The sequence below is a fragment of the Mytilus galloprovincialis genome, chromosome 4, assembly GCF_965363235.1.
Source record: "Mytilus galloprovincialis chromosome 4, xbMytGall1.hap1.1, whole genome shotgun sequence".
NCBI lineage: Eukaryota > Metazoa > Mollusca > Bivalvia > Mytilida > Mytilidae > Mytilus > Mytilus galloprovincialis.
In genome coordinates, this window is record NC_134841.1 from 74,557,768 (window position 1) to 74,575,712 (window position 17,945).

At 33.7% G+C, this 17,945-nt stretch overlaps 1 protein-coding gene across 1 annotated transcript; it reads right to left on the minus strand.

The window, feature by feature from the left end:
- Positions 1-8,434: 8,434 nt before the first annotated feature.
- Positions 8,435-9,819, minus strand: LOC143072943 (uncharacterized). Its single transcript, XM_076248116.1, has 2 exons — positions 9,510-9,819; positions 8,435-8,842 (listed from the first exon to the last, which is right to left on the minus strand). Exons 1-2 carry the CDS (start codon positions 9,729-9,731, stop codon positions 8,747-8,749), a joined length of 318 nt encoding a protein of 105 aa, XP_076104231.1. The 5' UTR covers positions 9,732-9,819; the 3' UTR covers positions 8,435-8,746.
- Positions 9,820-17,945: the final 8,126 nt, after the last annotated feature.

Here is a 17,945-nt window from a genome sequence, read left to right on the forward strand (position 1 = left end):
ACTGACATCCCTGTCAGTATTTCGGAACTGGTGTATTAATAATTGTAGCTAAAAAAATATCTAGGGGCATAAAGCAACAAAAAAGTTGAAAATCTAGAAATTTATTTTCTAACAAATATATATCAAAATAAGCATTTATATATATATATCAGTACAGTACAGTACAGTATACATATACATATATATATGATATATGGTATGCAGTTAAAAATGGAATCTTAAAAAAAACATGATTATAATGAGTATAGACAATGAGGTGGACAATACCTTTGAAAGGTTAATGAAAAAATATTTCTAATAAATGTAATGAAGAAATATCTTATAAATGTAATGTAAAATATCTGACAAATGTAATGAAAAGATATCAAGTATATGTAATGAAAAAAATCTAATAAATGTAATGAAAAATATCTAATAAAAGTAATGAAAAAATATCAAAATGTGATGAAAAATATCTAATAAATGTAATGAAAAATATCTAATAAATATTCTTCAAAAGCGTCCAGTGTATCATGCGCTCGGTAAATACCCTGTTACTTATTCGTTACTTATTCGCTTATAATACGTACGTTTGTTATACGTTGCACCTTTTAGAAAAGGATTTTCAATTGTATTCATGTCTCTGGTGGTAACAATGTGTTTTTAGAGATGAAATAACCCTATTAGCGCATATGTACCCGTTCCAGCGCTCGGATAATACCCTGTTACTTATTCGCTTTTAATACGCGGGGTAAACGTTGCACTTGAAATAAATCGTTTTTCAAGTGTGTTCATGTCTCTAGTGGTAACAATGTGGTCTTAGAGATGAAATAACCCTTATAGCGCGTATGTATCCGTTCCAGCGCTCGGTAAATACTCTGTTACTTATTTGTTACTTATTCGCTTTTAATACGCGGGGTATACGTTGCACCTTGAAATAAATCGTTTTTCAATTGTGTTCATGCCTCTGGTGGTAAAAATGTGTTCTTAGAAATTAAATAATCCTATTAGAGCGTATGTACCCGTTCCAGCACTCAGATAATACGTGCTAGAACAAGTATATACGCGCTAATAGGGTTATGTCATCTCTAAGAACACATAGTTAACAGTGCAACGGATACCACGCGTATAAATAACGAATAAGGAACGAATAAATAACAGGGTATTATCCGAGTGCTGGGGCGGGTACATACGCGCCAATAGGGTCATTTCACCTTTAAGAACATAATTATAGTTACCACCAGAGACATAAACACAATTGAAAATCGATGTATTTCAAGGCGAAACGTTTACCACTTGTATTAAAAGCGGATAAGAAACGAATAAGTAACAGGGTATCAAACGAGCACTGCAACGGGTACATACGCCCTAATCAGGTTATTTCACCTCTTACAACATATAGTTACCACCAGAGACATAAAAATAATTGAAAATCGATGTATATCAAGGTGCAACGTATACCACGCGTATTAAAAACGAATAAGTAACGAATAAGTAACAGGGTATTAACCGAGCATTGGAACAAGTAAATACGCGTTAACAGGGTTGGTGTAATCTCTAGGAACACATAGTTAACACCAGAGACATGAACACAATTGAAAATCTTTTCCTAAAAGATGCAATGCATAACAAACGTATTATAAGCGAATAAGTAACAGGGTATTTACCGAGCGCTGGAACGGATACATACGCGCTAACAGGGTTATTTCATCTCTAAGAACACATTGCTACCACTAGAGACATAAACACAATTAAAAAACGCCTTATTTCAAGGTGCAACGTATAACAAACGTATTTAAAGCGAATTAAGTAACGAATAAGTAACAGGTTATTAACCGAGCGCTGGAACGGGTACATATGCGCTAATATGGTTATTTCATCTCTAAGAACACATTGTTACCACTAGAGATATGAACACAATTGAAAAACGATTTATTTCAAGGTGCAACGTTTATCCTGCGTATTAAAAGCGAATAAGAAACGAATAAGTAACAGGGTATTATCCGAGCGCTGGAACGGGTACATACATGCTAATAGGGTTATTTCATCTCTAAGAACACATTATTACCACCAGAGACATGAACACAATTTAAAATCCTTTTCTAAAAGGTACAACGTATAACAAACGTATTATAAGCGAATGAGTAACAGGGTGTTTACCGAGCGCTGGAACGGGTACATACGCGCTAATAGGGCTATTTCATCTCTAAGAACATATTACTACTACCAGAGACATGAACACAATTGAAAATCCTTTTCTAAAAGGTGCAACGTATAACAAACATATTGTAAGCGAATAAATAACGAATAGGTAACAGGGTATTTACCGAGCGCTGGAACGGGTACATACGCGCTAACAGGATTATTTCATCTCTAAGTACACATTGTTACCACAAGAGACACAAACACAATTAAAAAACGAATTATTTCAAGGTGCAATGTATAAAAAACGTATTTAAAGCCATAAAGGAACGAATAAGTAACCCGATATTAACCGAGCACTGGAACGGGTACATACGCGCTAATAGGGTTATTTCATCTCTAAGAACACATTACTACTACCAGAGACATGAACACAATTTAAAATCGTTTTATTTCAAGGTGCAACGTAAACCCTGAGTATTAGAAGCGAATAAGGAACGAATAAGTAACAGGGTATTAACCGAGCACTGGAACGGATACATATACACTAATATGGTTATTTTATCTCTAAGAACACATTGTTACCACCAGAGACATGAATACAATTATAAATCCTTTTCTAGAAAGTGCAACGTATAACAAACGTATTATAAGCGAATAAGTAACAAATAAGTAACAGGGTATTTACCGAGCGCTGGAACGGGTGCATAGGCGCTAACAGGGTTATTTCATCTCTAAGAACACATTGTTACCACTAGAGACATGAACACAATTGAAAAACGACTTATTTCAAGGTGCAACGTATAACAAACTTGTTTAAAGGGAATAAGGAACAAATAAGTAACAGGGTATTAACCGAGCGCTGGAACGGGTTCATATGCGCTAATATGGCTATTTCATCTCTAAGGACACATTGTTACCACCAGAGACATGAACATAATTGAAAAACGATTTATTTCAAGGTGCAACGTTTATCCCGCGTATTAAAAGCGAATAATTAACGAATAAGTAGCAGGGTATTACCCTAGCGCTGGAAGGGGTACATATGCGCTTATAGGGTTATTTCATCTCTAAGAACACATAATTACCACCAGAGACATGAACACAATTGAAAATCCTTATCTAAAAGGTGCTACGTATAACAAACGTATTATAAGCGAATAAGTAACGAATAAGTAACAGGATATTTTCCGAGTGCTGGAACGGGAACATATGCGCTAATATGGTTATTTCATCTCTTAGAACACATGGTTACCCCCAGAGACATGAACACAATTCAAAATCTTTTTATTTAAAGGTGCAACGTAAACCCTGCGTGTTAAAAGCGAATAAGGAACGAATAGGTAACAGGGTATTAACCGAGCGCTGGAACGGGTACATATGCACTAATAGGTTTTTTTGCCTTAGAGAACACATTATTACCGCCAGAGACATGAAAGCAATCGATAATCGATTTTTTTCAAGGTACATTTTTTTACAATGTATACCGCGCGTATTAAAAGCGAATAAGGAACGAATAAGTAACAGGGTATCAGTCGAGCGCTGGAATGGGTACATATGTTCTATTAGGGTTATTTCACCTCTAAGAACCGGCAGTAACCACCAGAGACACGAAAATATTCCTTTTCAAATTGGAACGTATAACACACGTTTTATAAGCGAATAAGGAACGAATACGTAACAGGATAACAGTGTAGCGCTGAAACGGGTACATAGGCGCTAATAGTTTTTTTTTTCCCCTCTCAGAACACATAGGTACCACCAGACACAGAAAACCATTGAAAATCATTTTCTAAAAGGTGTAACGTATAACAAACGTATGAGACGCGAATAAGAAACGAATAAGTAACAGGGTAAAGTCGAGCGCTAAAACAGGTACATACGCGCTTATAGGGTTAAATCACCCCTTAGAACCCAAATTTACCACCAGTGACAAGAACACAATTGAAAATCATTTTCTAAAAGGTGCAACGTGTAATACGCGTGTTATAAACAAGGTATTAGTCAAGCTCAGAAACGATGTACACCCCGCTAACATGTTTTATTATAGCTGACCATGCGGTATGGCAGGGCCGTAACTAGCCTCTTCAAATATTGAGGCAAAATATATCGCCGAGCTGAGTAAGGCGAAACATTTTTGGCGAGGGGACTGGGGGCCGCTCAAGGCCCCCAGAAGCTCTGAGAAAAATTACGAAAATTCGTGCATTCTGAGCGTTTCCCAGACTCTTTCTGACATTGAAACGAAATTAATTTTTAGCTTTTTTCGACAATTTTCTGGTATGAAAGCAAAAACATAGATTCATTGTAATTTAAGCTTTAAGGTTTTATGGACAACATTAAAAGACCGATATGTAGGACAAAGCAAAATTCTTAATTCTCATAATCATTAATACCGGATGTGTCTGTCTGTTTTAGTCTTGTATTGTGCTTAGACTTTGGTGATATTTTTATGACTAGATTGAAATATAGTGACAGTGCAGTATTATGCTTTAAATACTAGTACTGCTTAAGTCGACACTAGGGACCATCTTGACCCTGTTTTACGGTATTAATGATTCTTTTATTGTTGAAGACCCTCCAGCAACTTAAATGACCAAATGATTGATGATGATTGATCATTAGTATTTTTTTTTATACATTGACTTTGTGTGCGATTAGGTTTCGAGCACATTTACTACATATTCCTTTATTTTCTGTAAAAGGGTTTGAACATGACTTAATGCAAGTTTAACCCATCAATAGAAATGGTCATATGGCAATGCATTATTGTTTTTTTCAAATTATTTGATACCGGAAAATTGGTGACCTTTAATTTAAACCATGTCAGCTATCTAGTTTTATAAACCAAAAGAAGCCAGTTGTGAATTCTTTGATATCAAATTCAATTCTCCATGCAGAAACGACCAATTTTTTCTGTGTCTTGTATATTCTTAAAATATTCCTCGCACAATATCTGGACATCAGTGGGCATGCAACATTGCAAAACCACATGTTTACAAATGAAAATCAACTCTCAGACTATTGTCATAAAGTAGGACAATAAATGAGCAAAACACAAACACGGGACACAGAAGTTCAAACAACCATCAACTCTGAAAACTAAAAGTAAAAAAGAAACACGGGATCACGAAAAACATGCAAGGGCGACACGAGAGTGTGAAGAGAACTTGCTTCTTGTTAGACACTTTTCGTGAAAACAATTTGATATAAAGACAATCTTTTGTATCATTTTTTTTTTTTTTTTTTAAATTTCTAACATGAGGCATTTGCCTCATTTGCCTCAATGTAGTTACGGCCCTGTATGGGCTTTGCTTATTGTTGAAGGCCGTATCGTGACCTATAGTTGTTAATTTCTGTGTCATTTTGGTCTATTGTGGGGAGTTGTCTCATTGGCGATCATACCACATCTTCATTTTCATACAAGCGCTAAAAGGTGATTTCACCTCTTCGAACCAAGAACCAGATCTTCAAACATAAGAATATAAAACATTTAAAAGGTAGAACGTATAAAAGTCAAATACGAAACAAATAAGTATCGAACATAAAGCAACATGATCGGTTAAGCACAAACACATATAAATAGGTCATAAAAAGGTCATTTTACCTCAACAAATTTAGAACTATAACCAGAGATAAGAATATAAACAATTAAAAAGGGGAAGGATATCAAAAATCGAATAAGTAACGAATAAGGAATAAGTAACGAATAGGTAATAAGGAATAAGTAACGAATAAGGAATAAGTAACGAATAGGTAACGAATAGGGAATAAGGAATAAGTAACGAATAGGGAATAAGGAATAAGTAACGAATAGGTAACGAATAAGGAATAAGTAACGAATAGAATTCCAATCAGGAATAAGTAACGAATAGGGAATAAGGAATAAGTAACGAAAGGTAACGAATAAGGAATAAGTAACGAATAGGGAATAGGGAATAAGTAACGAATAGGTAACGAAAAGAGAAAGGGAATAAGTAACGAATAAGGAATAGGGAATAAGCAACCAACTTGACGTCCATAGGATGATTGACATGCATAAATGTTGGTTTACATATAATTTAGGCGTGGTTTATTTGTGTAAAGAAGCTCGTGCCTGCATGCGCGACTCTTATTGGTTGTTCCTTACTGAGAAGAGATACAAGTGACAATACTCATCTTTGATAATTCTTTTTGGAAAGAAGGACGCTATTTTATATTGTAAAGCAACTCTTTTATTTAAACACTGCCTCCCCTACCTCACGCTTTCAATAAATCAATGATCAGGGAATTATTTCAGCTATATACTAGACATTTACGAAATTTAATTGTCTCGATCTACAAACCAAATTTCTTGAATTCAATTGTCTCATCACCACCGCCAGTTAAACTGGTTCGTCAGCAATGCTGCGCTGTCTAAAGCAGTAGGGAGCCATGCTGCACTCCCTCGGAATCATGATGTGTTCGGTTTGAACTGACGGGTGTTTCGCTGCCTTTGAAGTTAGTTTCTCATGAATGCTTATGAACCTTTTAGGTAGGGACTGGTCAAAATTTATACATACTAGCAGCTCTGCTGAGATGATTCCAAAGGGCCAAACAAATATTTGTATAACATGTTATACACGTATGTATATCTATTGAATAAAATTTGTTTTTTCAACAAACTTCAAGGCTTGTCAGCAGCGATGTCCTCTATTATAAATAAGAAGTCTGTTAATCAAAAAATGATCAGCAAGGCAAGATGAATTGATACTGTATTGTATTATACTTGTTTGTGTTTGTAACTATGTATACTGTATTGTTTATTATATTTGTAAAAGAATATTATAATGATATTATATTATGCTCCTTGTGAGCCCATTTTATGGAAATAAAGCATCATTCTTCTTCTCAGTCTTCTATAAAGTAACTATCAGTGTTTGCGTGCCTATTTTTTTAATGAAGGTCGTCAATATGTACTATTAATGAAGTTAAACGTATAAATCAATCAGAACGGAATAGATATGATAATATCAAACAGGGTGTACTGCTTAATTAAAGGGATACGCTGGGCAATGCATATTGTAAATATATTTTTTATATTACGGATTGTACTGCTTTATTTAATTCACCAGTCAGATGTTATGGTACATTATTCATAATTCTTCGAACTTTTCATCATGTATATTATAATTATCATGATTAAATAACCAGTAAATTCAATACCGTTTTCCGTAGGGGGTGAACCTGAACCCCCTACCAGGTCTCTGCCCTGGACCTGCTGGGGGCCTTGAGCGGCCCCAAACCCCCTGCCGATTGGTGCCTACAGTTGACTGAATACCTAGCTACGCCCTTGAGATCTATTAACAAGTCAAAGAAACTAAACAGACTAAAAGATCAGTAATGCAAGATCAACAAAGCAGAGATTTTTGTCATGGTCTTTTCTCGTCTACAATGTTGGAAAGTGCTTTGTTTGATATTTCCATAGACCAAGCCACCAAGGTGAGCAACACAGGCTCTGTGGTTATTTAAGAGTTATTTCCCTTTGAACCAAAATGGTTTGATTGAAAGTATTCATTCATCAAACATTGAAATCTGGGGGTTCTTTGATGTGCAAATTCTAAAAACGTACTTAAGATTTTGAATATTGGACCATAACAGGGATATGACCAATTTCAAATTTTTCAGTTCTTTGACCACATTCATTTTGTGTCACAAACCTATGTTGTGTTAAATATTCAATCACAATCCTAATTCAGAGCTGTTTTGAGCTTAACATTGTGTCTATACTTGCTCAACTGTTCAGGTTTCAACCTCTGCAGGGACATCCGGTTAGCTGTCATTCTGACAGCCTCTTGTTGCTATTTTTAATGTCTATCTTTTACAGTTTCCAAAATAGTTAGCAAAAAATGTTATATATTGCTTAAAATTGTCATAGAACAAGATATTCTACAATCATTTCGGCTCTTTGGTTTATATTTATTTGAAGAACTTGCATTGTCCTGCTCATCTTTTTTGCTTATTTAAGTTTTTATCTGTCTATTATAGACTTCCAGCTATTAGGCAGAAACATAACAAAATGGTAAAAATCAAATATGTCTCACTTTTTTGACTCCGTCAAGGGAGACAAAAAATTATGTCATTTGTTTAAATATTTTAGATAATGTAATAAATCACTTATTCTTTTTTATACAAATAAACAGTCTTGCACATGACTTACAAATCTATCTCAAAATTTGCAGTTTTCCAAAAAGAACTCTTCTGATTGTGAACTGCAGTACTGCTATTATACAAACCAAGATGGGGGTATATACAGTGAATCTGCCTTAAAAAACACAATTAAAACACAGAAAATTCATTTATAGTTGTTATTTTATTATTTAAACATGATAAACAGCACAAAAAAGGCTTTTGGGTAAATAAATATCAAACCAAAAGTTGATTAAAAAGTGAAAGACGAATTGTAAGCAACAATATCCAAGGAACTGTATACTAGTACTAGTAGTCATACAGCCGAACACATTGGATAGAGAATGTTGAGGACAAAAGAAGTTTAATTTGACATTTGATTAATTAATCCTGATGAGGACTAGATGCATAATAGTCAAATCATTCACTATTTTCGGATTTTGTTGAGATGCTTCAGTTTTAAATGATGTATTTATGAATGTTATTGCAGAAGCCCAGATAGCTTTCCTGACTGTTCCAAGGCTTGGGTTTCATCTCCACCACCAATGCATTTTCCATTAATAAAAACTCTGGGAACCTGGAAAGATAAAACATTATTACAAGTCAATGTTTGAGTTATCACAAGGACTGGTTTGGAAAATCATTGGCCTGTTAAAATGAGAACCACTCATAACCTTTTATAAATAGCATTTCTTGATCTGCATGCTCAGATAAATAATGCAAAATAATAGAAATTGTTTTCTTGTCATGCTTGTCTCATTGATGCATAACTCACATCAATCTCCTTTTTATTCATCTATATAAATTAATATATGATTTTATACATAAACATATAAGTTTCTTGCTATATTGAAGACTCATTGGTGGCCGTCTGCTGTTGTCTGCTTTATGGTCGGGTTGTTGTCGCTTTGACACATTCCCCATTTCCTTTCTCAATTTTATTTTATATGGTATAGTGAAATATTGGTGGTGATCTTAAATTAAATGTACACTTTACTGCAATAAAAAATCAACAACGTTGTGGAATCGTCCTTATTTATCTTTGTTTCACAATTTTCGACCCAAAGATTACCGAGGCTGAATGTTGGAATGTTGGTAATTTTGGTTCGATTATAACTATCGACTTAAAACCGGTACAATAAAAAGTTCACTATATAGGACTTCCGTCTTGTGGATTTTTCTGGTTATGTAATAAAATACAAAGCATGAACACGTTGACTGTCTAAAATAAGTATTTAACTTACAGATCGCCCTCCTGTTAATGTTTTTAGATAATCTTGGATTGCGTCACAATCTGGATCATTTTCTATTTCCATAATCTCGACATCAGCTTCGTTTAAATCCTTTCCATAGTGATTTCTTAAAACCTTTTTTGCCTTGGTACAATAAGGACAGTAAGTTTTCGAAAAGACAACCACTTTTTTCCCACCAATCTTGGCGTCAATCATGGTCTTTACCTTAGACATTTCTAGATTAAGAAATATAACTTCAAAATGAGTATGCTAGTTCTCAGAAAAATAGTCGATGTTACCTAGCGAAGCATGAAATCAATACTCTGTATCAGCCTGACGCTTTAATTGGGGTACTGTCGGGGATTTTTTAAATATTTTTTTTTATTGCAAAACAAACAAAATTTTTTTTTGGTTATATAGCGATACAGATACAAAACAAAATATACGAAAAACTCATCAATAATAAAAGTTATTGGTCTTTCTTCAGTTCTAATGAACTATGGTGAACTAACATTATTGTTATTGTGAGAATGGATGATCTGAAGTAAAGAGCTGGAAATAAATTTTCTCATTTTTTAATATGTAACTGCTGGGAAAAAAATGAATAGTCAAATCGCAAAAGAAATCCTCCTCCCCAATCCGGAATATCAAAGGGTCGCCCAGCTACATTCTCCATTTGGGGGTGGTCATCATACAATACACGTGTCTAAATAGTAATTATAAATAATTTAAAGGGGGTGCATGTTTTCAATTTAAATATTCTAGCACCCATTAACGTATGCTTAAATTGGAAAAAGAACATCTTGTCTTAACACACATGAAAACAATAATGAATTATGACCCCAAAATGATCTAGAATGTATTTATAAGCTTGCTGCTCGCTTCACGCAGCACGGCAAACCTTTTTTTTTTTTTTTTACAATTGGTACATATTGTACCACATATCCTTTCATTTTATAGCTTTTTCTTTAATAAAACAATCATGATTTGTTCTGTACTCCATAGAAAGTCGCGAGATGCTATATCAGTAACAACATCTTAGTTCTACTATTTAATTTGCCATGATTAATAGTTTACAGGGGCATATATACATGTATCATGTACAGTGTTTTAATTTTGGATACCGATGCATTATCATTAGCTCTGGTGGCAAATGTCATAAACAAAGATGGAATTTTGACACATATTTTTTTTGGAAACACCAAACTCAACAAAATAGATAAAATGGATTACGGTACTTCACAACAAAACATGAACCACCCCAATAAAAAAATATAATCATAACCACGAATCATAACCTTAGGGACGACAACAAATTAAAGTTCTATGTAGGAGTTAAAAAAACTTAATTCACAGAGTTTTTTCACTGACTCCCACCCCTCTTAACTTAATTTGGGGGGGGGGAATGATTGACCAATATAAATACGAGTATAAAAATCAATGTCAAATAAACCAAAATTGCAGCAATTTTAACTCCCACCCCTAACTATTTGATTTAAGTTTGTTATCCTGCATTGATCTTTTGATGTCGTCCCTTAACACTAGCCATAATTCTGAATCGTAACCTTCCAGCTTGTATGATGGCTTGAGTGAGTACCATAGCGCAATGTGTGGCTAAAAGATGTTTGAAAATCCAGGAACTCCTCCATGAAGAGACAACAACCCGACGAAAGAAAAAAAACGACGGGGTTTAACAGGTTTTTATGAGATCTTGGTTTTTGTTCAGAAATATATAGATCCATACCATGTTGGAATATTTTTAGGTAGTACTTTTGACATCACCATGATCACATATACTTCCTTTAAGTTATGGAAAAGATTAACCCAAAGTGAGATGTCCAACGCCCCCCCCCCCCCCCGAATATAGTAATAAGAATAAATAACAAATAACAAGAACAAGGCGTATATATCGCTGCAAAAACATGCTGTCTGCTGGTTTTTTAATTATTATTCATCTCCCCTTTTTTATGTGCATATTCCAATTCCTGGAAACATTATACGTATAAATTTTAATTATTGCATTAAAATCACGTACTAATTATTGAGGGTGGTAAAGGGTTATTTTCGTGTTTTGCTATTTTTAATTCACGTGCAGCCGTGAAAAAGGTTAGTTATTCGCCGTGTTCCGTGAAATCGGTAAAAAGATCAACGTGCAAGACGTTCATCGTTAAATGGCAATTTTATTTCGCTTTCTTCCGTGCAGATACCCCCTTTTTATGCCCCTTATTATTATAATAATCCTTGGAATAAAATTGAGAATGGAAATGGGGAATGTGTCAAAGAGACAACAACCCGACCAAATGAAAAACAACAGCAGAGGGTCACCAACAGGTCTTCAATGTAGCGAGAAATTCCCGCACCCGGAGGCGTCCTTCAGCTGGCCCCTAAACAAATACACATATACTAGTCCAGTGATAATGAACGCCATACTAATTTCCAAATTGTACACAAGAAACTAAAATTAAAATAATACAAGACTAACAAAGGCCAGAGGCTCCTGACTTGGGACAGGCGCAAAAATGCGGTGGGGTTAAACATGTTTGTGAGATCTCAACCCTCCCCCTATATCTCTAACCAATGTAGAAAAGTAAACGCATAACAATACGCACATTAAAATTCAGTTCAAGAGAAGTCCGAGTCTGATGCCAGAAGATGTAACCAAAGAAAATAAACAAAATGACAATAATACATAAATAACAACAGACTACTAGCAGTTAACTGACATGCCAGCTCCAGACTTCAATTAAACTGACTGAAAGATTATGATTTCATCATATGAACATCAGGCACAATCCTTCCCGTTAGGGGTTTAGTATCATACCATCATAACATATATGAGAAGAACATAACCCGTGTCATGCCAACAACTGTTTTTAGAATAAATGTGTTTAGTTCGATGCAAAGACCTTATCAGTGACTCAATATTAACGCCAAAATATGCAATCTTTAATGACTTGACAACAGTATCGTAATTATATCCCTTCTAAATAAGTCTATTCAAAGGTTTTGTAAGTTTCTGAGGTGAATACTGACATCTTTGTGCTTTATAAAGAATATTTCCATAAAAAATTGGATGTGAAATACCCGAACGTGTTAGAAGTCTGCATGTTGAGCTATATTTACGAATGATGTCTTTATACCGATGATAAAATTTAGTAAATGTTTTGACTAGTTTGTGATATCGAAAACCCTGGTGTAATAATTTTTCAGTAATACATAAATTTCTCTCGTTAAAATCTAAAACATTGTTACATATACGAGCGAATCGTACAAGTTGAGATATATAAACACCGTAAGATGGTGACAAGGGAACGTCACCATCTAAAAACGGATAATTAACGATAGGAAATGAAAAATCATCCCTTTTATCATAAATTTTAGTATTCAGCTTTCCATTAGTGATATAGATATCAAGATCGAGAAAAGGGCAGTGGTCATTGTTAGTATTAGCTTTATTTAAAGTAAGTTCAACAGGATAAATTTCATTAATACAGTCAGGATCCTACTTCGTCAAAATTATCTCCCCATTACGCCAGTTCATTTTCACAATCGTAGAAACGGAAGCCATTGTAGGGATGACGCGCTACCATTTTTGCCCTTGGAAACCGATAAATTTATCCATATTGCACCATTACGATCCTTATATGTCAGTTGTATTTTTAAAGACAAATGTATCAACTAGCTAATGAGCATCAGTTAATAATCTTGTCTGCATTGATTCAACTTAAAACTATTGTCTGATCGGTTGTCAGGTGGAATTTTCGAAAATTCATAAACATTTAAAAAAATTCTAAATAAATATTTCGTGGAAGGGCAGACTAGATTTTTTTAGTGTATGAAGACTATAAACTCTAGTTATCACACACAAAAAATTGGAATTTTTCGAAGATATGCATTTTCATCATCCAACTTGAAAGACTGTCGTCAAGTACTTTCAGTAAAAAAATAGCTATTCGAACACACCTTCTCTGTTTTTGTGACTCATTAGATAGGTATTTCACTTGACCTATATAATTCATCTTGTAGTACTGTGATTTTTTTGTGTTATAACGTCAACCTGTAGCTTTAATGTATAAAAATGATAGAATTTGAAGCGAGACGATGTATGAAATATTCTTGCTTTGTACGATATCAAGACAAAATACTCAACTCAAACACGCCCTAACATAAAACGTTGCACTCGATTTTCTCTTTTCGATACAATTGTTACCCATTTTTGGAATGTTTTCTTCAGTCACATAATGGAAGGGCAGACACGAAAATTACTGAAGTAATAGATTGATTTGCATGGTTTCCGTCCGTGGTAATTTTTTCAAAAAAAATCGGAGGTTATGCATTTTTGTCATCCAACTTGAAAGATACCCATGTCGTCGACTTGATATCTAATTGTTCTGCTTAACTATGAACTAAATAAATTGAAAACTTATGCAAATGGTGTTTTTAAAATAAAACACCTCGTAATTGAGAAGAAAATTGCAATTTTGTTTGTTTCTATTAACTTTTAAAAATTTTGTCACTATAGTAAACAATACAGTAAACATTTATCGTCATTATTGAGAGCAAAAATATCATCCAAATATCTAAAAGTATTATTAAATTTGTTTATCAGATGTTGTTTCGATGGGTCTTTGCTTATTTTTGTCATAAATTGTAACTCATAACAATACAAAAACAGGTCCGCAATAAGTGGTGCACAGTTAGTCCCCATTGGAATTCCGATAATCTGACGATATACGGAATCCCCAAAGCGAACAAAAATGTTATCTAGTAAAAATTCAAGGGCATATATAGTATCAAAGCATGTCCAATTAACATAGTTTTTTTGTTTATTGCTACTAAAAAATGACCTAAAAGAGTTTGAACATATATATTCACATTCTGATTTTTAGAATGCCATTTAATTAGGTGTGTGATTTTTTTCTTAATGAGAATGTGAGGCAATGTGGTATACAGGGTAGAAAAATCAAAACTTTGAACAGATTCAAAATCACCAATATAAGCATGCAATTTATCAAGTACTTCCAACGAGTTCTTGACACTCCAAAAGTAATTTATTCCACTATTTTCGAAGGCCTTATTTGAACAATTTATTATCAGGTTTTTAATTGTACCAAGTGTGCTGGTAAGAAGAATAGACAATTTAGTAGTTGAACAATGGCTTGAAGACGAAATAAATCTATATTTGTAAGGGGTTTTGTGTAGCTTAGGAAGCCAATACATAGTTGGAACTTTCATTGTATTTGGCTCTGCTTGTAAAGCGGTGGCTAAAAGTTTATGTTTGTTACAGATTTCGTTTTCTGAAAATGGAGTCAGTTGGAATGTTGGTGAATTGGTGATTTCCTTTTTCAGAACCTCAATGTTACGTCAAACAATAATAATATTATTAGCAGCTTTATCGGCCGGGACAAAAACAAATTCCTTGGCTAGTTCTTTTAGTTTATGTTTGATACGAGAAATAGGTTTATTGTGGTTATTGTTAAAAGTAAAATGTTCTTTAAAATGTTGAATACGTATATCAACTATCTTCTTACTGAATTACAAAAAGAGTCCAAAGATTTTTTGTCAGCTTTTTCCCGTTTTATCCATTTCATACAGTAAGTATGGAGTGAGTCGTGGATGATATTACGACACTCATTCCAATTAATAATTGACGGGGGACGATATTTAGGTCCTTTACTGAGGAATGATTTTAACTCTCGGTCTTGAACGATGTTAAGATCTATTATAACATGGGAAATGGGTCCATAAATATATTCGGAATTACTGCAATTACATGAAGTAGGTGTATTTTCACTGATATTAACATCTTTACACAATTGACTATAATTAAACACAAATTTCCGGGTAGATTTCTTGTAAATATAACAAATAAGAGGTAGCTCAGTATTGTCAAAATATCCAGGAATTTGTTCTTTAACAGAGTGGTCGTTAAATATACCGGCAATATTTACAAAATCAAAGCCTTTATTGACATACTTAATTTTAATAAAATGTTTTTTATGATCTTCAGGGCGATCAATTTTGGGAAATAATTTAGAATAACAATATGCCATAATAATTTGAACAATTTCATACTTAGGATTGCTATATGAAATTGTGTTGCAATCCTCCAAAATTTTATTTAACTTATTAACCGGTAACGAACAGGGTTTTGTTAACAGATAATGTCTGCCGTTGTTTTTTGAAATAGAAATTAGGTCCGAAATATTGGTATGATTGTTTTCACATTACGATAAATGTTCTATTTTTTACACCGATTTACATGCATGACAAAATCTGTTCCGTTGTCATAACAAGTATTACCTATACATTTTCAATGTCTGTTGACTTAACGTGCAACCTAATACTATAAACGGGAAAACGTTTGACCTAACTATATAAACACATATATTAGTAATATATTTACTATAATTTTAAAATTTTTTGTAATACACGAATTGATCGATATTCCGTTAAAGTGGCATTCGAAACATTATAGCTAGCACACGTCAACTTATCATATATATGTCTTATAGTATAGGCAATATTAATTTTCTTATGCTCAATTCTAAACCCAGTAAGAAAATACTTTTCAAGAAAAGAATAAACTAGAGGCCCTAAAGAGCCTGTGTCGTTCACCCGCGTATTTTTGCATTTTCAACATTATCATGATTATAGTTCTGTTTAGTTTTTCACTCATCTTATTTAATTTTGCCCTAAAACAAAAGAGAGGAAAAAATATCGTCTTTTAATGGGAATCACTCCTATGTTTTCGGCATAATTTGACCTGATTGTAACTCTTATTTTGCTCATCATTTTTGCTGTTTAAAGTTTCTATCTTCCTATTGTAGTTTTTAAGATTTGAGATAAAATGGCAAAAAAAAGATGGAAAAAAGGTGTTCTTCAAGGACAATAACCCTGCGAGCTAAAAGTGCGAGCATCGCATGAACTTCAAAATGAGCCAGACAAATTTCGTCGACTTGGTAATCGTCGCCTGCTATGCATGTACCACACACATTGCAAATCCTTTCTCAGTCAAAATGCCACAATCAAGAAGAAAACACAATCGATTGACAACCTACATAACGAATCAGGAGGCAAATAAGTATCTATGACCACGAAAAGATGTTTCTAGTACAAACACGTCTCGATCAGCCAATTTGTGTTGGTGACCGTAAAACTTGTGTGGTGTCGATTTCAGTCGTTTTTCTTCATAACACTGTTGGAACAGTTTGTGTGTTAGGGACTAATCCCAGTTATAATGAAGTCCATGGATTACCTTAATTAGCTGTATTTGGTAAAACGTTTAGGAATTTTTGGTCCTCAATACTCTTCAACTTCGTACTTGATTTGGCCTTTTTGACTTTTTTTTAGTCTTTTGTAGACGAAATACAAAATTTCGATCCTATTATCTTTATGATGAATTTATTTTCAACAATTGGGATGGGAAAAAAATGTAAACAATTAATTGCGATTAAGACAATAACTCTTGAATGTAATATAAATAATATCAGCTGTATTTGTTATTTTTCCAAAAAGGGGGTTCCCCAACCCAGGATAAAAGGAGGGTTCCAACTATATGTCTCCAGTCAAATGCATTGGTCGTCAAAAAGGGTTCCAACCCTCGGATCCCACTTCTGGATCCGCCACTGGAGAGTTTGCAAACCGCTGAGAAATGGGAAGTAGACAATATGAATGTTGAATACGTCATGTTTGTCATTAATGTGTCAGAAATATTGTTGTGTCTGAAATATTAATCGTAAAATAAAATACACGATGATCTAGTAGGAGATTTCTCACGGACCTGTTAATATATCTGGGACACGCTAAATTCCGTCTCGAAATCGTAGTCAATCCACTACCAAGCCATCATTTAAAAAAAAAAAAAAAACATACTATAGATTCTTTATCTACGTATTCTTTAAGAACTTAAATAGTTCTCGTTTAACTTTTTTTTTTTTTTTATTATCTCATTGTTTGTATTGTATTATGAAAAAATTATTGATGTTGTAATGTTTATGCCCTTTGGGGCCCATAATTGGAAATAAAAAATATCTTATCTTATCTTATATTAACATAAACAGGTCGGCATAAAAGGAATACTGAATTAACACACGAACTATGACAAACCAAAAAACAAGTCGACCTGCGTGAGGTAAAATCATTTTAATCTAGAAAAATGGAATATAAATTTTATCAAAATAAAACTTGAACATCTATTAAACATGATCATGGTATCAAGTAGTCCTAATAGAAGCGATGATCCGGGGCAATATTTCATTAAAGCATCACTGTCAGCTCCTTTTTCCGTTCCAACTCTTCAAGTTGATCATTGCCACCAATGCTTTTACCATTAATAAATATTCTTGGAACCTAAAATAACATAATCAGCACAATTATTATATTTCTTAAAAAAATGAAAATGACAAAAATGACATTTTATTAACCTTGGTTTGTCCAAGCTATTAC

Bases quoted from the DNA above. Each gene is read 5' to 3' on its own strand.
- LOC143072943 (XM_076248116.1), bottom strand. From the start codon at position 9,731: ATGTCTAAGGTAAAGACCATGATTGACGCCAAGATTGGTGGGAAAAAA. The intron at 8,843-9,509 runs GTAAGTTAAATA...TTATCTTTCCAG, and splicing joins CATTAACAGGAGGGCGATCT to GTTCCCAGAGTTTTTATTAA.